The sequence below is a fragment of the Panicum virgatum genome, chromosome 8N (genome assembly GCF_016808335.1).
Source record: "Panicum virgatum strain AP13 chromosome 8N, P.virgatum_v5, whole genome shotgun sequence".
Classification (NCBI taxonomy): domain Eukaryota; kingdom Viridiplantae; phylum Streptophyta; class Magnoliopsida; order Poales; family Poaceae; genus Panicum; species Panicum virgatum.
In genome coordinates, this window is record NC_053152.1 from 8,112,462 (window position 1) to 8,138,497 (window position 26,036).

The 26,036-nt window shown below is 47.7% G+C and overlaps 2 protein-coding genes across 6 annotated transcripts in view; one reads left to right on the forward strand and one right to left on the reverse strand.

Moving 5' to 3' along the window:
- LOC120686702 (disease resistance protein RGA2-like) overlaps nt 1-19,762 on the forward strand; it is a 49,426-nt gene extending 29,664 nt beyond the window's left edge. Inside the window, exons 1-5 of one of the 5 annotated variants that reach the window (XR_005680325.1) lie at nt 14,941-15,035; nt 15,150-15,212; nt 15,429-15,771; nt 15,914-19,561; nt 19,640-19,762. Coding sequence is in view for 1 of the 5 variants with exons in the window: in XM_039968913.1 (XP_039824847.1) it covers nt 15,940-18,803; nt 19,181-19,490 (3,174 nt within the window). In the remaining 4 variants the exon portion in view is untranslated. Of the gene's footprint in view, nt 1-14,940; nt 15,036-15,149; nt 15,213-15,428; nt 15,772-15,913 lie in introns of those variants that run through there. The other 4 variants (XR_005680327.1, XR_005680328.1, XR_005680326.1 and 1 more) reach the window with 4 other exon arrangements.
- Nucleotides 19,763-24,594: 4,832 nt separating this feature from the next.
- Nucleotides 24,595-25,087, reverse strand: LOC120686603 (probable apyrase 3). Its single transcript, XM_039968811.1, has one exon. The coding sequence runs from the start codon at nt 25,067-25,069 to the stop codon at nt 24,623-24,625; it is 447 nt and encodes a 148-aa protein (XP_039824745.1). The 5' UTR covers nt 25,070-25,087; the 3' UTR covers nt 24,595-24,622.
- Between the last annotated feature and the right edge of the window lie 949 nt (nt 25,088-26,036).

Sequence of the window (26,036 nt, forward strand, 5' to 3'; positions counted from 1 at the left end):
CTCTCTGATACCATTATCCTTTCTTCATTATTAAAATGAATGAGTTTTAAAGGAAGAAGAGCCCGGGAGAAATGGGGATAATGCGCTGCACTATTCAATCAAAAACAGAATAAATGAGGTTTGAGCCTATCCTACTGGAACTTGACGTCCTTGAGAAATTTCAGTGAAATTCTTGCACAACATCTCACCTCTGAGGCCTTTACTTACTTGTGTGGCAGCACTGTAAATTCCTGTTTTGCAACGAAGTCTCGCTGTGGCTTCGTTTTCCTTTGTGGACCGTTCTTTGACAGAAAAAAGGGGAGACAAGCAACGTGCTCTGTCCTAGCCTTCAGAGGTGACGACCCGGGCACGACCAGAAGCAATAATGCACTCCCTGCCATCTAGCTAAGAACGCCATACATCCAACTCAGAGCCCCAAGATCTGCATTCGGAACTCAAAATCTCTCAACCTCAACCAGTGCCGCTGCCGCCGCCTCCAGCATTTGGGGATCAGATCAATGCACTGGCATTGAGTTGATCAATTTTCGCCGCATAATGGCGCTCGTCAAGGGGAACGCCTGAGGGGTCGCGAAAGAAAGGAGCCGAGGGGTGACGCCGCCGCCGCCACCATTTGCGGCCCCCGTTCCCTCGCCTCCGGCCTCGCTGCCGGTGGTGACGAGGAGCGGGGGTCCGTCTCTTCAACAGATCGCCTGTCTTCGTAGAGTCTTAGTTGAGTCCACCTAGGTCTAGGATTTGCTCGCCGTCGATGTTCGGCGGTGGAGTTAGTTTTGCCGGAGGAGTGTGGCTCCTCTGCGGCTTGCTTTTCCTTGCGACGCCGGCGATGCGGAAGCAATGGCGGTGCAGCGGAATAATTTCTCCCAGCCTCTTCCGTTCTCCGATGGCGATCTACTCCGACGTCAACGGAGAGGCTGGGGAGACCTGTCTAGGAGTCGAGGGCCGGCACATCGTCGTCTTCTTCACGTGATGATGTTGTTGACCCTGTTAATCTCGAGAAAGATGATCTTTGGTGAAAATCTGAGCTTTGATCGGGTTGCCGGTGGTGGAATCGAAGGATGCGTTGTGGGTACGGGAGTTGGCCGATGCGCTTGGGAGGCAGTGTACTCGGCTGATTCGGCCCAGAAGTAAGCCCTCCTCTGCGGCCTCCACCTTGTGGAGATTGGCTCTGGTGCCCGACGACGATTGGGACGCGGCATCGGTGGCGGTGACGAACGGATCTCTGAAGGCTTCGAGGAAGATGAACAGGAGCTTTGGACTCCTTTGTAATTTTCTTTCTCTTTGGGGTCCTGTTTGTGAAAGGGCCAGTGTAATGCGCTAAGATCAATATATTTTCCTTCTCAAAAAAATGCAATGGCATTGAGTTGGAACTAATCAAGGTCCTTGGTCTGATCCAGTAATACATAAATCTTCGAAAATAACTGTGGAGTTAGGTTAGTGATACAAATATACGAGTAAGAGGTATGTTTTTTCTTCTTTTATGAGTATAGTTGGCGGTCATATTTCGCACTTAACGACCGTCAACACCCTCTAAGCCATGTACTCCTACATATTCTCCCTAGAGGCTCAATGCAATACATCACCACATTATACGCATCCTACTTTCCTACATGGCATTAGACACTTAGGTTACGAGATCCTAACCCTAGCCACACCGCCGCTTCTGCTGCACCCGCGCACCCCCGGGGAGATCGAGATTGATCTCCGCCGGGGGCACCGCCCTCCTAGGAAGCGCAGCGGATCCCTCTGATCTGCGCCGCCATCGTCGTCAACAAGCAGCAGGAGGGCTGACCTCTACCGTTGCCATGGCCGCGTCGCTCGTCAGCATTGCCATGGCCCCGCCTTGGGCCGCCGTCGCCTGTGCGTCGTCATCCCCAGCACCGCTCAGAGCTTCCCCGCCCCTTCTGCGCCTCAGGCTAGCCCCCTCCTCCAAGTGTCGCCGCCGTTACACGGACTGCGTACCGCGCGCGTGCGCGAGGGGAGGAGCCAAGACCGCGCCATCGGGCGGATGGGCCGCAGCATCGCCGGTCAACGTCGTTGTCGAGCCGCCGCGTCGTGGGCTCCGCCCCACCTCCCTTCCCTCGCCGGCTCCCTCCTCTGCGCCGTCGGCCGCCGCCACCCTTCCTCCCGAGTGCCGCCTCTGCTTCTCGAGAAGACGCGGGTGTGGGGGCAGATACTGGCTTGTCCTGCTGCTGAACGGAGGAGAGCCGCTCGGGTTTCCGATCTCCTCTGTTTTCTCTGTCCCGTGTTCACTACGCGGGGAAGCGATAAGGAGGAGAGAGGAATTCACTATGTGCATTTGAGATTGTACCCGGAGGTCTCCCTACTGCTGCTATGCGATTTTTTAGGTTTTTCCCGATTCATTATCGGGTTTGCGTCGCCCTGCCGTTCGTTGCCGCTTCATCGTCGACACCCCCGAAGGACGAAGGTGTTGCTGCGCCCTTCCAGGCTGCAGCGACGACGTTCGTGATCAAGCCACCCTACCGGTGTCATCGCCTTTTCAGACGGTGGCACCACTCGCCGCCAGTCTTCGTCAAGCAGGCGCTCGATCCGCCTTTGCGCCTCGAGCGTTCTCGCGCGGACAACACCGCCGATGTTCCTGAAGGAAGACGTCGTCGCCACCCCTGATCTGAGCGCGACACTTGCTGCAACCTGCGCCGTCACCACCCCTGTCCTGAGCGTGACCTAAGTCGCAAACCGCACCGTCTACCATCGTCATCCACCACACCGTCCGGCTGCTATCTTCGGCAAGAAGCTGCTGAGTTTGTGTACTCGAGCACCTCGACGACGCTTCGACCCGCGCCCCCTCCACGGCTTCGACCACGTCCACCTCGACTTCGGCTACTATGGCACTAAAGAGCTATCATCTGCATGAGTCTCCAGTCAAAGCTTTCGCACCGGCGTTCCGACTACAGGGAGGATACGTCTCTGTTCTCCAGTCTGACCGTTCGTGTTGCTACCGCTATGACTGTCGGGGGGGGGGGGGGGGTTAGAGTATATTAGGCAACTCCGAATATGGTTAGTTTAGAATTGATTGTAATTCCGGGATAACCTTCCTTATCTCTAAGAGAGGCAACTTGCCCTCCAAGCCATGTACTCCTACATATTCGTCCTAGAGACTCAATGTAATACATCGACCACATTATACGTATCCTACTTTTCTACAGTGTCGTTCACGCGCTCTAGTAGTCTTGTCATAAACTGCCTTTGTTCTAAAGATATTTAATACGAGCTAATCAGCTTTAAAATTAACTAACTAGCTTGTCCGAAACATGACGTACTATTTGAGAACGGAGGTAGTAATTAGGCCCTGTTTAGATCACAACACGTAAACTCTGTAAACGCAAAAAAAAACGTCACATCGAATGTTTGGACACATGCATGGAGTACTAAATGAAGTCTATTTATAAATTTTTTTGCATGGATGGGCTGTAAATCGCGAGACGAGTCTAATAAGCCTACTCAACCCATGATTTGCAACAGTGATGCTACAGTAACCATCCGCTAATTATGAATTGATTAGCATCATTAGATTCGTCTCGCGATTTACAATCCAACTATACAAAAAGTTTTGTAAATAGACTTCATTTAGTACTTCAAATTAGCAAGATTCCATCGCAAAAATTTTTTGCGTTTCATCAAAACAGGCCCTTACATGCAGTAGGCCCGCCACGTCGGCTCCCATCTTGTGTCATTAGTACGATGTTCCTTCGAACTAGCTAGAGGTCCAAATGCAACGAGCCAACGTCATTGTCCTTCTACTAGAGCCCTCGTGACGCACCCAAACAAAAAAGAAATGAAATGATTGCTTGGAGTTTTAGCGACAATAGAGGACAGCACTCACCCACTCCGTCCATGACAAAGGCTGCAGGGGCATCAACTCTTGGTACCACCACCACATGGAGTGGACCCTCGCTCGACCATAGTGTTCCCATCCAGTCAATGCGTAGTCAACTACGTGTGCAAATTACAATGCAGTCAATGTGTAGTCAACTACGTAGTCATGGGGTAATTCTGGCCTTATACTCTCTTGATTCTGTTGTGCATTGGATCTGAGAATTTCGTACCATTTTTTTTAAATCCAAAGGCTTTATTATTTTTTTGTTTTTTCCCTGAAGTGCAGATGAGTTGCTCATCATTCTTCCATTACTACATATCGACATACACTCTGATTCCATTATCCTTTCTTCATTATTAAAACGAATGAGTTTTAAAGGAAGAAGAGCCCGGGAGAAATGGGGATAATGCGCTGCACTATTCAATCAAACACAGAATAAATGAGGTTTCAGCCTATCCTACTGGAATTTGACGTCCTTGAGAAATTTCAGTGAAATTCTTGCACAACGTCTCACATCTGAGGTCTTTACTTACTTGTGTGGCAGCATTGTAAATTCCTGTTTTGCAACGAAGTCTCGCCATGGCTTCCTTTTCCTTTGTGGACCGTTCTCTGACAGAAAAAAGGGGAGACAAGCAACGTGCTCTGTCCTTGCCTTCAGAGTTGACGACCCGGGCACGACCAGAAGCAATAATGCTCTCCCGGCCATCTAGCTAGGAACGCTATACATCCACCTCAGGCCCCCAAGATCTGCATTCGGAACTCAAAATGAGAGGCAGCGGAGGCCTGCTCCTTGGTGTGATGAGTGATTGCCAACACGTGGAGTGGACTAACTGTGTGTAGTCGCGACTCTGTGGAGATTGCGCCAGTTCTTGGTCTGTGGTGTGCAGGTACACGGATGGCGCGGTGGCAGCGAGATGGTTTGGACAAGAGCGAGGCATGTGCCGATGCACCATGCAGTGGCGTTGCGGTGGCAGGGAGCTCGACGACCATGCAGAGGCGAGAGACCTTGCGGTGGCATTGGAGGCCCGACCGGATGACCGTGCGGTGGAGAAGGGCGGCCCAGATGCTTGGGCCACTGCTGGGCCGCGTTGCGATCCATTCCTGGCACCAAGGCGAGACGGCGTGGAGTTTGTTGGTAGCTCGGGAAAAACCAACGGCTGGGATGCGTCGACGTCGGCCAAGTCGGAGAGGGTCCGGCGGGAGTTCGGACACGTGGTGACATCGGGCTTGGTGGGTGTGCCGGAAACATCGCGCGGGAAGGGTTCGCGGTTCCTCCAAAACCGCCCCCGAACTCGGTTTCGGCAGTTTTCCCAAAATTGCCCCCGTGAAGATTCCAGAAGGACGCGTGGCGACATCAGAGGGTTTGCGTCGGGTCGAAGCAATCTACTCCAAGTCGTCGCAGCCATCGGATGGTCTTCAATGTATCTTTTCCGGTTTTGCCCCTAAGGGCTTTCTAGTTTAATTCTAGCACTTAGGGGTAATTTAGTCTTTAGAGAAAGGCTTGGAGGAGAAGCAAAGGCGGAGAGGGAGTGGGTGCGCTGCGCGGCTGGCAAAAAGGAGGCGCCCTCCTCCCTGGAGTGGTGGCCCTGGCATTTGGCGCTGATAACAGAAGAAAAGAAGCGAGGCGCCCTCCCTCTCTTCTCCCTCCATGTTCTTCCTCCCTCCTCTCTTCTAGGTAGGTTTTTAGCCATGGATTTGTGAAACTCATGTACTGAATTCACGTGGGAAAGGAGGCCCTTCCCTTCTTGTGCCCTCTGGGAATTTGAGTAAGTTTTCAATCTCATACGCCTCATGCTTTGGTTGTGACGTTTTTTTTATTTCGTTTGTTTGATCATGAAGTGTGAGATTGGTGTAGTTCCTTGAGCTCTTTGACGTGATTCTAACCCTTCTTGCCTAGTGCAAATCCTCTGGAAATCACGAGCTCGTTAGGATCGTAGTTCTTGAGTTTTTCACGTTTTTGAGACAACCCCGTTCTTGCTCACTAAACCTTCGATTCCTCCCAAACCATGGAGTGATTCATCAATTCCTTATGTGGACGTGTTCACAAGCCCTTTGTGATCATGCCTACAGAATTTGGTAAGGTTTGGACTTGATTTGATCCCTTGAACCTTGTGTTTTGGATCGAGCCAAGAGGAAAACAGAGTTTCTGCGCTCGGGCTGAAATTCTACCTAACACCGGTTAAATCGACGCTCGAGTTCGAGGTCGTCGGTTCAACCGGTGAGTAGGTTTCTCGCTCATTGGGGTTTTCTGCGTGTTGTTGGATTGCACCGGTGCTTTTCTCTCTCAAGTGCATCGGTTCATCCGGTGTTACTTTTGTGTGTGCCTCTTTGGCTTGTTTAACCGGCGTATCGAATTTTCTTTGCACCGGTTGAACCGGTGTTCTGCACTCGGCTTTGACAGTTGTTGCACGTCGGTTTAACTGGTGCTCACAGCACGGTTTTGGTGCGTTTTGTTACCCCTCTGGACAACTGCACCGACGTCTGGGTGTGATTTTGTCGGTTCATCCGGCGTCTGTTCGTCGGTTCAACCGACGCCCTTTGAATTGCGTCGTCGGTTCAACCAGCGTTTGCTTCTTACTGCTGCAGGCTCTGTACACCGGTTAGACCGACGCATTGCCCCTGTGCACGTCGGTTCAACTGGTGTATATACTGTGCGTTGCTTCGTGCGCCGTTCTCGTGTGTATGCTTCCGCGCTTGTTCACGTTTGTTCCTAGGCTTGTTTTGTGTTAGTGTAGCTCCATCGTAGCTGCTCTGCACTTCACCTAGGACTTTAGGGTTGGGGTGTGCTTTTGGATCTTGAGCTAAAGCTTTCGATCGCTATAATTTTAATAGGCTCCCATTCACCCCCCCCCTCTGGTCGCATTTCTCGGTCCTACAATTGGTATCAAAGCCGGGACGGTTTCTCTATAGCCTTCTCCGGTTCAAAACCATTGTGCGACCATGGGTTCACCAGGCAAACCCCCGATCTTCGATGGATCCGATTACGACTATTGGAAGGTGCGCATGCGTGCCTATCTTTTGAGTCTAGGTTCCGAGGTCTGGGAGATTTGCGTGGACCCTGATTATGTGAACCTTGTGGTCTGCACGACCGAGCTTCAGGTTAGGAGACATGAGGTCATTAGCAAGGCGTACAACGCTCTCATAGCCTGTCTCTCTCATCCTGAGTTCGATCGTGTCAGCGACCTTCTCACAGCCCGGGAGATCTGGACACGGTTGGCCAATTTCCATGAAGGAACCAACCATGTCAAGTCGAGGCTGTATGAGACTCACCGGCGGGAGTACGAGAACTTTTCTCAGTTGCCGGGTGAGAGCATCGACACCATGTTCAGTCGTTTTCAGTCGATTGTGAACAAGGTGCGTACGAACCAGCCACAGGGCACCCAGGCCTACTCCGATCATGAGAAGGCTATGAAGCTTCTCTATGCTCTTGATCGCAAGGTCTGGGAGGTGAAGGTCCAGACTATCATAGAGTCTGCTAGCTATGAGACCCTCACCGTGGATGAGCTGTTCAGTAAGCTCAAGGCTTCGGAGGTGCAGAAGCTCTCTCGAGCTAAGATGGAAGGCAATCTTGGTGATGCCTCCGCCTCCAAGTCTATGGCCTTGGTAGGCAACTCTGGAGCTAACTCTGACCCCTCTCTTGGAGGTTTTTGCTTGTCTTCACTTGTGTCTGTGACAGATGAGCAGTTGGAGGTGCTTGGGAACGAGGAGCTTGCATTGATCATCCACAAGTTCCAGCGTGCCTTCAACAACAGACAGGCACGAGCGAAGACCTGCTTCAACTGTGGCAAGACCGGCCACTTCGCCGCCGAGTGCCCCAGGAAGAAGAGTTCCAGGGATGATGATGACCGCTCCAGGCACGAGGAGTACCGCGAGCACCGCCACAAGCACAAGAGTGGGGACTCCCACAAGAAGAAGGGCAGACGCTCCAAGCGGCACCACGAGCGGAAGAAGAAGAACGTCGGCAAGTACAAGAGCAAGCAGGCGTTCGTCGCCCAGAGTGAGGATCACTCCTCCACCAGTCAGAGCTCGACGTCTTCATCTTCATCCAGCTCCAGCGACTCCGACTCACACCACCGTGGCGAGAAGAAACAGAGCTCCAAGAAGAAGGCCACGGAGGGCTTCACTGGCCTTTGCCTCCATGCTGGGAAGGCGGCCGGTTTCTGCACCATGGCCATCGACTCTGACGCCGATGGAACTCCTTCCACCACTGCAGAGCCTGCACCTCAGCCAGAGCCAAGCTCTGAGGACACTCGAGGCCTGGAGGACATATGGCTCATGGACTCCAGTTGTTCGCGCCACATGACCGGAAGTCATAGATGGTTCTCCAGCCTCACCCCGATGAAGGACAAAGAGTACATCACCTTCGGGGATAACAGCAGAGGAAAGGTACGTGGAGTTGGCGCTATTCGGATTTCAGACGATTTCACCTTGAGAGAAGTTGCTCTTGTTGATAAGCTGGGTTTTAATCTGCTCTCTGTTTCGCAACTTCTTGATGATGGGTTTGAAGTGAGTTTCAAGAGAGGCTGCTCGCGTGTTCTTAATTCCAGAGGAGAATTTGTTTGCGGCATTGTTCCTTTTGGTCGTGTTTTTCGCATTGACTTTTCTGGATCTTCTTCTAGCACCTCTCACTGTCTGGTGACTGGTCAGTCCTCTGAACTCTGGAAGTGAAACAGGAGACTTGGTCATTTGAGCTTTGATCTACTAGTTAGACTCAGCTCACTTGATTTGATTCGAGGATTGCCCAAGCTCAAGTTGGATAAGGACCTTGTCTGTCACCCATGTCGTCACGGGAAGATGGTTTCCCTTCCACACCCACCTGTGAATCAGGTGATGACATCGCACCCTGGCGAGCTTCTTCACATGGACACCGTTGGTCCTGCTCGTGTGCGCTCTGTCGGTGGGAAGTGGTACATTCTTGTGATCGTTGACGATTTTTCTCGGTACTCTTGGGTTTTCTTCTTGGAGACTAAGGATGAGGCTTTTCAGTACTTTTGAGACCTTGCTTTGAGGTTACAGAACGAGCTTCCACAGGCCATGAGGGCTATTCGCAGTGATAATGGTACTGAATTTAAGAATGCTCGTTTTGATGACTTCTGTCGTAGCTTTGGTGTCGATCACCAGTACTCTCTCCTTATGTTCCTCCACAGAATGGCGTGGTTGAACGTAAGAACCGGACCCTAGTGGAGATGGCCAGGACGATGCTCGATGAGCATAGGACTCCTAGGCGTTTTTGGGCCGAGGCGATCAACACTGCATGCTATGTTGCCAACCGCATCTTTCTTCGCTCTTTCATGAAAAAGACTTCTTATGAGTTGCGGTTTGGTCGACAGCCCAGAGTGTCCCACCTGTGTGCTTTCGGTTGCAGATGCTTTGTTCTGAAGGAGGGAAATCTTGATAAGTTCGAGTCTAGGAGCTCTGATGGCATTCTTCTTGGCTATGCTCTTCAATCTAGAGGCTATCGTGTTCTTATTCTTGAGACTAACCGGATCGTCGAAACTTGTAATGTAACCTTCGACGAGTCTACTCCTTCTTTGTCTGCTTCTTTGGAATGTGCAGGTGATGATGAGTTTGGCCAGGACATCTTCGAGGATGAGGATGAGCCTGAGGTCTTTGAGGGTGATGGTGGTGTCCCTGCGCCGGCTGCAGGCCCACTTCCTGGAGATTCAAGTTCTGACGACGATGGCGGCCCGCTCCCCACAGCTTCGACTACGGCCGATCCACGTCCAGCTCAAGGTTCTTCCTCCGGGACCCATGTTGAGGGCGGTGGCGAGGCGACTTCATCAAGAGAAGCACCACGACACATTCAGCGTCGTCATCCACCTCAACAAATGTTAGGTGACCTCAACGAGCGAACCACGAGGTCCAAGGTAACAAGTATCGCTGGCTTTGCTCATTCAGCGTTTGTTGCCTCCTTTGAGCCCAAAGATATTGGACATGCTTTATCTGATTCTAACTGGGTCAATGCCATGCATGAGGAGCTAGAAAACTTTGAGCGAAACCAAGTCTGGGTCCTTGTAGTGCCTCCACCAAATTGCCACCCTATAGGTACCAAATGGGTTTTCAAGAACAAATAGGGTGAGGATGGGATGGTTGTGAGGAACAAGGCTAGGTTAGTAGCTCAGGGTTACAGTCAGCAGGAGGGGATAGATTACGAGGAGACCTTTGCACCTGTAGCTCGTTTAGAGGCCATCAGGATCTTTTTAACCTTTGCAGCTTCGAAGGGGTTCAAGCTGTATCAGATGGATGTTAAGAGTGCTTTTTTGAACGGGTTTATAGAGGAGGAGGTCTATGTGAAGCAGCCTCCTGGCTTTGAGAGTCCCAAGTTTCCAGACCGAGTCTTCAAGCTTCAGAAGGCTTTGTATGGTCTGAAGCAAGCCCCTAGAGCCTGGTATGCGAGGTTGAGAGCCTTTTTGCTTAAACAGAGGTTTGTCATGGGATCGGTAGATAAGACACTGTTTCTCCTCAGGCGTGGTACTGATTTTCTATTGGTTCAGATTTACGTGGATGATATTATCTTTGGTGGCTCCCCTCACTCTCTTGTTTCTAGCTTTTCTGATGACATGAGCAGGGAGTTTGAGATGTCTATGATGGGTGAGCTTCAGTTCTTCCTTGGGTTGCACTTCAAGCAAACCCGAGATGGCACCTTCGTCCACCAGGCCAAGTACACCAGGGACATGCTCAAGAGGTTCGACTTCGGGGACCTCAGTCCCATGCCGACTCCCATGAGCACTTCTACGGCGCTGGATGAGGACATTGAAGGTGTTGCTGTGGACCAGAAGGAGTACAGGAGCATGATCGGCTCGCTCCTGTACCTGACGGCCACCAGACCCGACATCCAGTTCGCGGTCTATCTCTGCGCGAGGTTCCAGGCTTCTCCGCGCACTTCTCACAGGAACGCTGTGAAGAGGATTTTTAGGTACCTTCGATACACTCCTGAGTTTGGCTTATGGTACTCTGCTTCCTCTTCTCTTGCGTTGGTTGGCTTTTCTGATGCTGATCATGGTGGGTGTCGGATTGATCGCAAGTCGACTTCAGGCACTTGCCAGTTTCTTGGAACTTCTCTTGTGTCTTGGTCTGCCCGCAAGCAAACTAGTGTAGCCCTTTCCACCACAGAAGCCGAATACATAGCTGCTGCTAGTTGCTGCTCCCAGATCCTTTGGATGAGACACACTCTCAGCGATTATGGCCTAACCTATGGCAGAGTTCCCATTTTCATTGACAGCACCTCAGCCATAAGCTTAGCCAAGAACCCCTTCCTACACTCTCGCTCCAAGCATATAGACGTGAGGTTCCACTTCCTGAGAGATCATTATGAGAAGGGTGATGTCGAGCTGACCCATGTATCCACTGATAATCAAGTAGCCGACATCCTGACCAAGCCCCTAGAACAAGCCACCTATGCTCGCTTGCGGGGAGAGCTTGGTGTGTGCTACCCATTTTGAGTTGGGTAGTTGTTTCTGTAGTTTAGGATTGGTTTTTCCTTTCTTTTTGTTTTTCTTGCATTTTTGTGTACATACCATTTTGCATAACATTTGCTCATATGCATTACACTTGCACTAAGCTTCTCATGTATGATATCTGCATTTGCTTGTGCCTTGTGCTATGCTATGAGTTGTATATATGCTTTGACCATGAGTAGCTAGCTCCTTTGAATATGTTGTATATTGGCTCTGAGCTTAGCTATTTTATTCTTTGAAAATCATAAAACATGGTCACCTTTTGGATCTGCTACTAGCTTGTGTAGGCTCGTATGCTTTTGCTATCTTGTTTCATGTTTAGTGGCTAGGTCCTTTGCTATCACATGCAACAAGATGCCCTCTTTTGCTTCATGTTGGAATGTATTAATTGGACTCTAATTTCAAAAATCCAACTCTTGCTTTGCTCTGAGTGAAAAGATCCAGGTGGGATTGCTTGCACCACTGTTCTTGATCCGAGACTGCTCCTCTGGAGAACTTGGACAAGGCTGTGGATGACTGAGAGTGGTGTCTTAAGCTTCTGATGGTCCTTGACCTAGGCTTGGCACATTCGCTAAGTTAAGCACTTGCAAGTTTTCAACCCCTAGCACCAATTCTTTGTGTTTGAGAATTTTTCAATAGGCATCAATGTTGGTTGAGTGGCGGTTGCTATGACATGCTTTGGATAGCTCACCGGTATGTTCTTAATAGCACTAGCATGCTTGTTTACCTTCTAGTATGCTAGGTCCTTTATGGTGATGCTTTTCTTTTACAAATGACAAATGCTTGCTCATGATCTGTATAGATATATTCTTATGAGCTTCTCCATGCATTGTCTTTGTATATGCACCCTCATATGTTGTGCTGTTTCGACCCTTGCAAATGCTTCTGTTCTGTACCTGGAAGCTTTTAGGCACACATGCACTGCACTTCATGGCATTTTTCCAGGGGGAGCATCTAGGCAGGGGGAGTTTCCTTGACGTGTGCCTTGTCAACAAGGGGGAGAGATTGTTGTTTGGTGTCTCACCTTAGGTTGTTGGTTGGTGTCTCACCTTAGGGGTTAGGGGGAGAATTTCTTGATCCTTGTCCTAAGGGGAGAGATTGTTTGTTTGGTCTCAGGGAGAGATTCAGACTTTGAGTGTGCACACATCGGGGGAGAGTTGCATAGTGAGGGGGAGCTGCATTTCAGGGGGAGTTTTGAGCTTTCTCATGCTCTTTGCTGGTTGCGTTGAGCCTTGCCTCTTTCTGGAGGGACCAGTTTTTGTACATGCTTGGCTGTGTTAAGCTTTTATGCTTGGCTGTGTTAAGCCTTGCCTCCTTCTTGAGGGGTCAAGTATGTTTTGGAGTCAGTGCGTCGAGCCGTTGCCCTTGTCTTAGGGGCTGACTCTTTTGGCTTTGCTATCTCCAAGTGATCTTTTCTGGCTTTCATTCGCCTTTAATCACTTGAGTTAGCTCTCTTTGTTTTCTATTTCTTTTTGGTTATCCTTTTCTTTCACCCGTGCCCGTGTGGGGTGTGGTGTTGACAATGCACTCATCAAGGGGGAGATTGAGAGGCAGCGGAGGCCTGCTCCTTGGTGTGATGAGTGATTGCCAACACGTGGAGTGGACTAACTGTGTGTAGTCACGACTCTGTGGAGATTGCGCCAGTTCTTGGTCTGTGGTGTGCAGGTACACGGATGGCGCGGTGGCAGCGAAATGGTTTGGACAAGAGCGAGGCACGTGCCGATGCACCATGCGGCGGCGTTGTGGTGGCAGGGAGCTCGACGACCATGCGGAGGCGGGAGACCTTGCGGTGGCATTGGAGGCCCGACCGGATGACCGCGCGGTGGAGAAGGGCGGCCCAGATGCTTGGGCCACTGCTGGGCCGCGTTGCGATCCATTCCTGGTGCCAAGGCGAGACGGCGTGGAGTTTGTTGGTAGCTCGGGAAAAACCAACTGCTGGGATGCGTCGACGCCGGCCAAGTCGGATAGGGTCCGGCAGGAGGTCGGACACGTGGCGACATCGGGCTTGGCGGGTGTGCCGGAAACATAGCGCGGGAAGGTTTCGCGGTTCCTCCAAAACCGCACCCGAACTCGGTTTCGGCAGTTTTCCCAAAATTGCCCCTGTGAAGATTCCAGAAGGACGTGTGGCGACATCAGAGGGTTTGCGTCGGGTCGAAGCAATCTACTCCAAGTCGTCGCAGCCATCAGATGGTCTTCAATGTATCTTTTCCGGTTTTGCCCCTAAGGGCTTTCTAGTTTAATTCTAGCACTTAGGGGTAATTTAGTCTTTAGAGAAAGGCTTGGAGGAGAAGCAAAGGCGGAGAGGGAGTGGGTGCGCTGCGCGGCTGGCAAAAAGGAGGTGCCCTCCTCCCTGGAGTGGTGGCCCTGGCATTTGGCGCTGATAACAGAAGAAAAGAAGCGAGGCGCCCTCCCTCTCTTCTCCCTCCATGTTCTTCCTCCCTCCTCTCTTCTAGGTAGGTTTTTAGCCATGGATTTGTGAAACTCATGTACTGAATTCACGTGGGAAAGGAGGCCCTTCCCTTCTTGTGCCCTCTGGGAATTTGAGTAAGTTTTCAATCTCATACGCCTCATGCTTTGGTTGTGACGTTTTTTTTTATTTCGTTTGTTTGATCATGAAGTGTGAGATTGGTGTAGTTCCTTGAGCTCTTTGACGTGATTCTAACCCTTCTTGCCTAGTGCAAATCCTCTGGAAATCACGAGCTCGTTAGGATCGTAGTTCTTGAGTTTTTCACGTTTTTGAGACAACCCCGTTCTTGCTCACTAAACCTTCGATTCCTCCCAAACCATGGAGTGATTCGTCAATTCCTTATGTGGACGTGTTCACAAGCCCTTTGTGGTCATGCCTACAGAATTTGGTAAGGTTTGGACTTGATTTGATCCCTTGAACCTTGTGTTTTGGATCGAGCCAAGAGGAAAACAGAGTTTCTGCGCTCGGGCTGAAATTCTACCTAACACCGGTTAAACCAACGCTCGAGTTCGAGGTCGTCGGTTCAACCGGTGAGTAGGTTTCTCGTTCATTGGGGTTTTCTGCGTGTTTTTGGATTGCACCGGTGCTTTCTCTCTCAAGTGCATCGGTTCATCCGGTGTTACTTCTGTGTGTGCCTCTTTGGCTTGTTTAACCGGCGTATCGAATTTTCTTTGCACCGGTTGAACCGGTGTTCTGCACTCGGCTTTGACAGTTGTTGCACGTCGGTTTAACTGGTGCTCACAGCACGGTTTTGGTGCGTTTTGTTACCCCTCTGGACAACTGCACCGACGTCTGGGTGTGATTTTGTCGGTTCATCCGGCGTCTGTTCGTCGGTTCAACCGACGCCCTTTGAATTGCGTCGTCGGTTCAACCAGCGTTTGCTTCTTACTGCTGCAGGCTCTGTACACCGGTTAGACCGACGCATTGCCCCTGTGCACGTCGGTTCAACTGGTGTATATACCGTGCGTTGCTTCGTGCGCCGTTCTCGTGTGTATGCTTCCGCGCTTGTTCACGTTTGTTCCTAGGCTTGTTTTGTGTTAGTGTAGCTCCTTCGTAGCTGCTCTGCACTTCACCTAGGACTTTAGGGTTGGGGTGTGCTTTTGGATCTTGAGCCAAAGCTTTCGATCGCTATAATTTTAATAGGCTCCCATTCACCCCCCCTCTGGTCGCATTTCTCGGTCCTACACAAAATCTCTCAACCTCAACCAATGCCGCTGCCGCCGCCTCCAGCATTTGGGGATCAGATCAATGCACTGGCTTTGAGTTGGAACTAATCAAGGTACTTGGTCTGATCTAGTAATACAGTGTGTAGTTTTTTTTTTACATCTCTCTCTTGCATTCTCTTCTGGTTTCTTCAGCAGCTATAACTGAGTTTTGATATCAATCTTCTCAGCCATCAACACATGTGTCACACTGCAATTGCTTGCTGCTTCTCTGGTCTTCTTTCTGTTGAGAGGTTGGTATGCTAAGCAATCTTTCATTCGTTCTTCTCCATCATTCCAGGTAGATTCATTTCACTGCATCTTCACATATACATGATCCTTATATATGTAACTTGCTAAAGTAACAAATCATCACTCCTTTAGTATAGCAGTTAAGCATCTCGGAGCTGAGAGCACCGACGGTCACTCTGTCATCTAGCTAATCTGCAGCTCCTACCTTATATGTGCAGGTTTTCTGGATATTGAGCCCCAAAAAAGCTTTTGCGGATTTCAGCCCTTGCTGCGTTCCAACATTTGGAGATGGAGTAGGCGAAAGCAGCTGATCAACCAGATACATATGCACTATTGCTCTGATCTAAAACACAGTTGACACGATCCGTTCCAGCTCGTCTTTTTACCTTGGCCCCTGGTTTGTTTCTTCGGTAACCAACTCGAATCTTGTTCTCGGTCTCCTTGCAGTGAGTGCTCAGTCACGTTCACGAAAAAACGAGTGCCAGCGCCGCACACGCTCAAGGACTTCACTGGGAACAAGTTAGTAACCACAAGTGACGTTGCTGCCCCTCTGTAGAGAAGGTAATTGCTACGCCAATTAACTTTTTCCATCAGTTATTTAGTTCGCCAGTAGATGCTACATTAGCACTGACGACAACGAATTACTATAGGCTTGTAAAACTGAATGTATTAATTTACTCCTTTCCTAATTTCTTTCTTACAGAGGCTCAAAACGAGAACCTCTGCAGTATGAGTGGAGTGGAGGCTGCTTTAGCGGCTGGAGTGTTGAAGACTGCTGGTGGCAAGCTAGTTTCACTGATATCCAGTGAGTTTACTTCCATAACAGGTGTCAAGAAAGACCTCTGTGAGCTCCAGGGAAAACATCAGGAGATAAGTAGCTGGCTGGCTGTAGTTCGTGACAGAGCATTAGGGAGTGGCACACAGCTTCCATGGGTGAACGAATTGAGAAATGTTGCCTATGATATTGAAGATTTACTCTATGGAGTCCACCTTGAAGCTGAGAAAGACAATATACAAAGCGACGGTGACAAGCAACCAATAGCAGACTACTTCTGTGCAAAACCAAAATCATTACTGTTCAGATGCAAGGTGGCTAGTAAGATCAAGGCAATCAAGGTGAAATATGAGAAGATTGTGAAGCATGCAAGGGATGCCAACATTATAAGGAACAATTTACAAATGGATCATCCTGCTCGGAGCAGCTACACCAGGACTGCTGGAGAGCCCTCCATGCTATCAAATGTTGAAGACTCCAAAATACCAAGAAGAGATCAGGAGAAGGATGAAATTGTAAGTAAGATTTTAGAACCTAATGAAGGGGAGGATGGCAGAACGGTAGTATCTATTGTTGGATTAGGTGGGTCTGGCAAAACTACTTTGGCCAAACAAATCTGCCATGACAAGAAGATAATGGAGAACTTCAAAGATATGATATTCTGGGTCTATGTGTCTCAAGAATTTGATGGAAACAAGCTTATTGGCAAGCTATTTGAAGCTATCATTGAGGAAAAATCTGATCTTCATGTTCAACAGAAAATGCTCCGTGAAATTTCAAACAAGTTAAGTGGTAAGAAGTTTCTTCTTGTCCTGGATGATGCATGGCATCAGAACAAGCATGACTGGGAACACCTCATGGTGCACCTAAAGAGTGGTGCAGTTGGAAGCAAGATTTTGCTCACTACTCGTGATAGGAAGGTTGCAGAAATTGTGAAATCAAGGCATATATTCAAGCTAGGGATGTTATCAGAGGCTGAGAGTTGGAGCTTGTTCCTAAAGAGCTCTGGGTGGGTAGAGGAGGATTTAGGCTCTGAGTATATAGAAGTTGGAAAAGTGATCCTGAACAGATGTAGTGGGGTGCCTCTAGCAATCAGAACACTTGGAGGTATCCTCTATGAAAACAAGGAAATAAGTATATGGAAAGCCATAGGACAGAGTGATTTATGGACGGATGAGAGTATAGAAGACAGAGTGTTCGCTTCTTTGAAATTGAGCTTCATTCACCTGCCAGATGAACTAAAGCAGTGCTTCACACTTTGCTCTATATTCCCAAAGGGCACAAAAATCTACAAAGATCGCTTGATTTCCCAATGGGTAGCCCATGGATTCATCAATTCAATGAATGGAAAGCAGCCAGAAGATATGGGAAGTGGCTACGTTGATTCTCTTGTAAAAGTTGGCTTTCTTCAGGATCCTTCTGAGGATCAGAGTACTAAACAACTAGTATGCAAGATGCATGATTTGATTCATGATCTCACTCGACACATACTGCAGGACGAAGTGGTGACTTGTATACCGAATAATATGATAGCAAACCGCAATCAGAGGTGCAGATACTTATCATTAACTTCATGTCCAGAGAAGGTTCATAAGAATTCATTTCACAAGGCCCATGCTCTCTTTATCTCCAGAGGTAATCCAATATTTGATAAACCAGTTATGAAGAGCTCCAGTGTCCGCAGTGTTGTTCTGGACTACACAGAAAACACTCCATTTCCTCAATTCACACTGAAGTTTGAATATATCGGATATCTTGAAATCCATAATCTTGGTTGCACGAAATTTCTAGAAGCCATCTCAAGTTGTTTGAATTTGCAGTCACTTCATTTAATCAAGTGCAAAGGTCTTGTTGCATTACCAGAATCTATTGGCAAGCTTAAGAAGCTCCGAATTCTAGAGTTGAATTTTGCTTATGATCTTGACAGTTTACCTCAGTCAATTGGTGATTGCCGACACCTTCAATCCTTGATTCTGTATCGTTGTGGAAAATTCAGAGAGATGCCAGGCACCATATGTAAAATTAAAAACCTGAGGGGCCTTCATATATCTTCGTGTTCATTTCTGAAACTGAAACAATTTCCATCAGAATTCGCCGGGGTGTTCAGCAACTTGCAGACAATCAACTTAGCTAATTCTATAGAGTTTCAGGGGCTGCCAAGCACATTGTCATGTCCACTATTGTGTACACTTGATCTTTCTAAAACCAAAGTTACCATGCTACCTCCATGGATTACTACAATTGATACTCTAGAGTGTATAAACCTTGAACAGTGCTCTGAGCTAGTGGAGCTGCCTAAAGGTATAGGTAACTTGAAAAGACTTGCAGTTTTGAACATAAAGGGTTGCACCAAACTGCGTTGCATGCCGTCAGGTATTGGACAGCTGACCCGTTTAACACAGCTGGCCTTGTTTGTTGTCGGGTGTGATAGAGATGATGCGAGAATCTCGGAGCTTGAAAATCTTGATATAAGTGGTGAATTGGAAATTAGAAACCTTAAGTACGTGAAGGATCCTTGTGATACTGAGAAGGCTTGCTTGAAACAAAAGAATGGCATAAAGAATCTGGTTTTGGACTGGTCTTTGAGTGAAGGAGAAGAAGAGTTAGCTTCAGATGTGGAACAAGAGCAGGGTGTGCTGAGTGGTCTTGAACCACCATCGCAAATTGAGAGCTTGGTAATTTGTCGTTACCAAGGTCCTTGTTTGCCACGGTGGTTGATGGAGCAGAATGGTTCTTCTTACTCTGAAGGCACTACGTTAAAGCAAACTGGTCCTTGTCAGTACCCGTCTTTAACCTATCTGACACTATCTCGTTCTCCCAACTTGAAGCATATGCGAGGACTTATGAGATTTCCTTCGCTGAAGTCCCTCGAACTATGGGAAATGGCTAGTTTAGAGGACCTGTGGACTACGGCAAGCGGTACAGAAATTCAGGAGGAGGAATTAAGTGCAGAATATTGCTTTCCAATCCTATCCAACCTAGACATACGGGACTGCCCGAAATTGAGTACTGTGAAGCCATACTTGCCACCATGGCTGGAGTGGCTGTGTTTGCGTGAAAGCAACTTGCAGCTGTTATCCCCAAATAACTTCTCTCGTCTGCTTCCAATGAATCCTCATCGTCCAGCAGCCTGCAATCATCATCTGAGTGGCTGGGAGAACTGTGCTCCTTACGATATTTGAAAATCTGGTGTGACAATCTGAAGATGCTGCCTGACGCAATTCAGCACCTCACCTCCCTTGAATCTCTCAAATTGATATGTTGCCGTGCGCTGGTCGAGCTGCCAGAGGGCATCGGGCAACTATATGCGCTTCGGCAGCTTGGCATCGATCGTTGCTCTGCCCTAGAGCGCCTGCCCCAGTCCATACAACACTTACCTGATCTCCAGAGTTTGGTTATTGACGACTGCCCTGCTTTGGCGAGTCGTTACAAGGAAGGAGTGGGGCCGGACTGGCACCTTGTCTCACACATCCCTCACGTGTGGATAGATCCAGAGGAGGATTAGGAGGCTGGCGGCCTAGCGTCTTGCCTCCCAAGACATGCATGCGCGCGAACGCGGCAGCACCAAACTCCGTGGTACGTTGTAACAGCAATATTTTCGAGCTTTGTGTCATTACCGTGGAGATAATGATGGTTCTACAATGTGCTCTGCAGGGTTTGGCGGGGCGTTACAAGCAAGGAGTGGGGCACCTTTGTCTCCCTCATCCCTCGTGACTCATGCGACGATATAAACATTAACTGGACTATAGGATTCCCAATGGCCCAGCGCCTTGCCTTCCATATAACACGTGAACGCGGCAGCATCAAACACCTTGGTTGGTCCCTTTTCCCCTTTCCGTCTGGCCGGTGCGAAAAGCGACGACGACGAGCGAGTAGCTGCCAAGAGCGAGGGTCATTTATGCGCGCCCATGTATGATGCTTGTGCCCCCGGAAGTTCACGCCCGTCCGATCCCGTCGCCTTCCACTTTGCAAATTGGCACGCGATTGCCTCGGTTTCAAATGTTTGGGGCCATGTTTTGGGTCCTTTGTGTGATGTCAATGGATTGAATTATTTTTTGAATGGTCACGGGGGAGTATCCCCACCTTAATTGTATTCAAATAGTGTGGCAAACTGATCAAATACCTCATTCTTTGGGGGAAAATGAGAAAAAAAACCCTTGCTCGGTTAATTCTGGGAAATAGGGCTAAAACCTCATAAGGTGGAAACAAGGCTAAACCAACACCAAGCCAAGCGCAAGAGCAATTTATGGGCATAACCACGAATAGAAAAACACTACACCCGCGCATAAGGTGGAAATATGGCACAATCATTGAAAGCACCAACACAAGTGTCAGGAAGCTAGGGTAGTCGCTTGCACTGTCTTCCGATGATGAATTGCACTGGAAGAGCACAGCAAAACTGGGCCACCCGCCTCAGTCCGCTGCAAGACCCTAGTTGTCCAGCGATGCCGGTGCTGCAAGCGTCGTCCTTCGATGCAGCCTTACGTTGCACTGACAGTATCTAAGCAACACCAGCCGCCGTGGTTCACTGCAAGTAGTCAGCCCGACAATGATGAGACAACCATTGGCCGCCACCCAACCGCAACCGGAGGCTGAGTTGGGTATCAAGAGATGATGCGGGCCGGAATGATGCTAGTGGCGCGGCCGTCGCTCGTCCAGGCATGGTAAGGTTTTCAACCAGAGAACTCGTGCGGTAGGGATTGGACTCTAAATGACGCCCCCAACGGGAGGAACGACGCCCTAGGATGCTGATGCCATCGGCACTAGCAAGAATGTTGGTAAAGGCTTTCTCCTAGAGCATCCCACTACACGTACTCAGCCCTGACACACTACCAGCCTCCAGCGGACCACCAGGTCGGCCTTCCTTGCCGCAAATGATGTCCTCCGCGCAGGTATGCACGGTCATGGATGGTTAGGATAAAAAAGAATGGACGGTTGTGATGATGACTATCAGGCAGAAGTGAGTCAGGGTGGGTCAGATACCAGCGAAGAGTAGGACTAATAGGTCCTTAAGTACAATTGAAAAACTGGGTCCCTTTCACACTAACTTCCTGCCGGTGGAGCATGGAAGTATAGTCAAACACGTTATATCTCCCGTTTCACCCATACAAAATGCATATTAGGAGCTGTATTTAAAATGGCTTGATTCGAAAGGAATGTTCTAGCATTCGCAAAACGGAAGTTAGTAACTCAGGTCCTTCTTACTGTTCAGTATCTAGGGTTTTACTGTTCAGTATCTAGGGTTTAAGATTTAGAGTTTAGGGTTCGGAGTTTCGAGTTCGGGTTTAATGTTTCAGATTTATGATTCCATTTTATGTTTTGCGGTTTATGGTTTCGAGTTTAGTGTTCAGTGTTTAGGGTTTATGGTTTATGGATTTAGGGTTTGAAATTTAGGGAACGAGGTTTAGAGTTCTAGTTTATTATTTAGGGTTTATGAGTTTAGTGTTTAGAGTTTAGGATCCCGGGTTTAGAGTTTAGGGTTTAGGGTTTAAGGTATTAGGGTTTAGGGTTTATGGATTTAGCGTTTGAGGGAATGAGGTTTAGAGTTCTAGTTTATTATTTAGAGTTTATGAGTTTAGTATTTAGGGTTTAGGATCTGGGGTTTAGATTCTGGTTTATGTTTTACAGTTTAGGGCTTAGAGTTTATGATTCATGGGTTTTAGAGTTTAGGTTTCGCGTTTAGTGTTTAGGGTTTACCGGTTTATGATTTAAGGTCTGAGATTTAGGGTTCCAATTTATATTTTACAATTTATGGTTTTAGAGTTTAGTCTCGGATTTATAGTTTATGGTTCGTACTTATTAGACTCTGTTTTCTTTGTAGGCGCTAGCCCTGCTATTAGTATCCAATACCAATTTGTTGACTCATGGGCCCCTCTGTCGAACGGACCTGTAATGGCCCCGGAACCAGTTAACCTATCGCTCGTGGGGTTCAGGCTTACATTGTTAATGCTTACGACCAACCAACAACCAAGGTCATTAGGTGGGTGAGCACTTAAGCTGCACGAATCTTAAAGCAAATATGGACGGCAAATAAAGGGTGCGTACCTGCGCAGCTGCGTAGGAAATCCGTGTCGCCTTCCTTGCCCCACAACCATCTCCTCATTCGCCATCACTCGCGACCCAAGCGTGGTGGCTAATCCTCCAGCTGCTACATGGCAAACTCAGAGTAGCCAAGCGGCACCCGGAGGCTGGCGGGGAGCTGGACCTTCCAAATGTCAATCTCGGCAAGGGGCGGTTGCATTGGCACCGCTGTAGCGGCGTTGCTATCAGCAGTGGCGACCAGGCCAGCCGAGCAGGAGGATGAGGGCTGCCACCCAGACTGCACCCCACGCTGCCCAGGGGCAGAGTCAGAAATGTGTTTTTTCATTATTAGCGGGGGCCAACCATATTAATTTATATAAAAATTTAATTAAATTTCAAATTTATAATGCAAAATTAGGAACCATAGGGGGGCCAGGACCCTGCCCCCCCCTAGCTACGCCCCTGACGCTGCCCCCACATAGTGGGCTGTAGCAGCACCCGCGCCACACACCACGCTCCAATATATAATGTTTTTTCAGACATCAACACATTCTTCAAAATCATAATATTTCAAAAAAAAATAATTAGGCTTTCTGGAGCTCATTCTCTCTCATTTTCATTTATCTTTTCAGGCTCAGTAGTGCTGTCTCCTACATTGTTTCTGTATTGGTAGTTGCTTCTTTTTTCTGTCCTGTAGTTCCTATCCTGGGTTAAGCTGATGTCCCTAGCAGTCATGTATGAACAATATACTTTCCATAATAGCAGGAGTTTTTTTTTTTAAAAAAAGAGTTCTCAAATAGTGTGGGCAGCTTAAAACCGAAGCTGCCTGCCCGCAGGGAAAGATTTATGCTGGCAGGCATTTATGTTGGTAATAGAATGCTACCTGTTCTGACGTTCAACATTGGTCACTGGACTAGTGTAAATCGCAACGGTGGCAAGATCCGACCAAAAATTCTACATGAACTATCACTACAACCGTGTGTTTTAGTATTGTAAGTACACTCAATATTAACCCTTATACTAAATAGCATACAATGGACCGAACAGTCGGAACAGAACGTGGCAGAATAGCAATGTCCACGGATAATCTTACTATTACTAATGGAATGCTCCTTTTAAACCTTCATGAAGACATCTAAGATTCTAGGTGGACACTCTAAAAAAAGAAATTTTTTAAAAATTATCACAAATATCAATAACATCCGGCCATCCTAATAAATTAGCCACATCTGCCAGTTTGAAAATAGACTAAAGTAACCCTAAACATATATGTAAATTACCTACCTACTTCTACCATTATAAAATAGACTAAAGTAACCATACATATGTATGTAAATTACCTACTTCTGCCATTATTATTATCATCGTGTAAATTGCTCACCTATGCTATTATAAAAATGATGCAAATAGCCCCCCCCCCCCTAATTTTGCATATGAATCATCCAATTATATCATTATTAAAAGTTAAAGTAGCCCATAAACCTAAATCTAATTATATAATTATAACAAAGTATTAAAGTGCACCAATATAAATTTCAAAATTACTATTTATATCATTACTAATATATTATATATATTATTATTAATTTAAAAATAGGTAAAATCTTTGGCTTCGTCTGCTGACATAAAAACAACCATTTCCATGTCTTCGGATTCAACCCAAAAAGGTTTGCCTGCTCTTAGATGCATAAACCCTTGTGACCATTTCGCAAACTTTGTGGAACTCTTCCACTTCTAGTAAAAATTCTGATGTCCTTGCTTGATAATAAGCACTAGCAGGTTGGTGAAGCATAATCCTAGCATGAGGAAATGCTATATGTTTGGTGGGTTCTCCTTCAAGCAGAATGAAGGAGATATGGACCCACAATATGTGACACCATGTATTAATGTATGATGGAAGAGATAATAATGCCAATTCACGAACAAATGGTTTAGTTAAGTATATATATTAAATACACCTAGAGGTGCGATGCAAAATAAAATATACTACAATTAGATAATGATAAATATATACTTTATAGTATGTGTTAAAATATTTAATAAATGAAAGAGGACATGAGATAGATAATTATAATTATTAGCTATAAGTCTATTTTTATATTAATTCTAATTATCGCGTACGAGAGCATAGATTGATAGACTAGTTAATAGCGAATGGGAGATTTGAATATATAAGCTCTAGTGATTTTATTGTAAATGTGTTATTAGCATATAGCTGGCTGATACTTATTGAACATTAGTGGTACGTAACCACGTCGTCATCACATCTATAGTGACACCTCATTAGAGCATTATCGATCATGCGATTTGGTTCAGCTGCGGCTGGGATGACAAGGTCTCTATCGCATCGCCCAGGGGCCACGCTGCGTCAACATAGTACTCTCCGTGTTTCACCTTGGTCACGAGTGTGAACTCTTTGGTCGGCTCCAAACCTGTGCGAAAAAGTTGCCATGTCAGCACAGGTATAGAAGTACATCCGATCCACATGGGAAATAAATAAAGCAGAATTATTTGCATAGTCATACTTATATTTTATTAGCTCATAATATTTGATAAGCTGCATAATCATCAAAAAGTATCATTTCATAGGTTGGAAAGCGTAGCGTATTGCACGTTTTATGGATGCTGCAACTCACCAAAGCCATCCACAAGCAATGTGTACTCGTAGACGAGATCCATGCAGAGGTACTCCACGTCCCAAGCCGTGGGATACGCAGCTTTGGCATCCTCCATGCTCAATGAGCAGACCTTCAGCGCCGCATCTGCAAATGCGGCTGGAGTACTCTTCCCATTGGGCGCGTCGTCATTGATGATCCCGACCTGTGAGGCCCTGTCGTAGATGTAAGAAGCGACGTAAAGGTCGGCCTGGCCGGCGCCACCGCCACCGTTCCACACGCCGTTGAAGGTGCAGTTCTTTGTCTCACAGTAGGCGCCCAGGTTTAGGGCTGCAGTTGCAACATCTCTGCACTTGTCGTAGGACGCACCTTCCGGTGGAGCTGTTGCATCATACTCTTCGCCATTGTAGGTGTATATACCTTTCATGATGTCGTAAGAGAGTCCCATCAGCAAGTAATAAATCAAAACAGTGGAACGCTAATATATTTTTTTCAAGTCCATGTACATATATTATGATGTGAAAGCAGGGAGGGGCAATTTTTGTGCCACGTACCTCTGAAACCACCGAGAATACAGTAGCTAGCTAAATGGTCCGTTTTTCTCTTTCAGTATCTCTGCCCGAGCAGCTAAAAGTCCATAGTGCAAGTAACTGCAAAGGCATTGTTGGATATTGAGGTGGCCCTAATACCCACTAAGTTGAGGATCTACCCCTATGACACACCAACTCACTCCAGAGTCGGTCAGCTTCTAGTTACTTAGTGTACCGGGTCCTTTTGACGGCAGAGCCGCCTTTTGCTTCCGGGAGGCAAAGCCTACCAGCAGATGAAGCTGTCTTCCGGGTGACAGAGCCAACCTTCGATGAAGCTCAGACCCTTTTATGATCCCGGGTGACTGAGCCAACCTTCGATGGATCACAACTTATACACTAATTACTTAGGCTTAACCGGGAGACTAACACTTATAAAGACACTTACTTTATTGGAGCAACAAAGTTACAAAGGAACACACACCTTTAAGTGGCTAGCCTAGCACTCACCCTTCTAGCCCTACCACAACTCATCTACCTTGCTCATGGATGGATGCCATGGCAAGGAGGAGGGCTCTATTTATAGGTCAAGGGGAACCATGGTATTAGTACAAGTGTCCCCCTTCTAGAGAATTCCAAAAATATTCTAACATTTTCAAAATTTTACTTATTACTAATTCTAGAGTACTCCATGGAAAATATCTCATTCTTGCTTAGTGGAGAATGTTCTAGAGGGTTGCCTTGCATTCCTTTCAATACTCCCCCTCAAGGCAAGCTTCTATCTAGAGATGTCTTGCAGACCACGCCAAGTGCCTCTCGAAACTTCTCGAACTTTGCTTTGTGAAGGCCCTTGGTGAGGATATCCGCAATCTGTTATTCTGTCTTAGT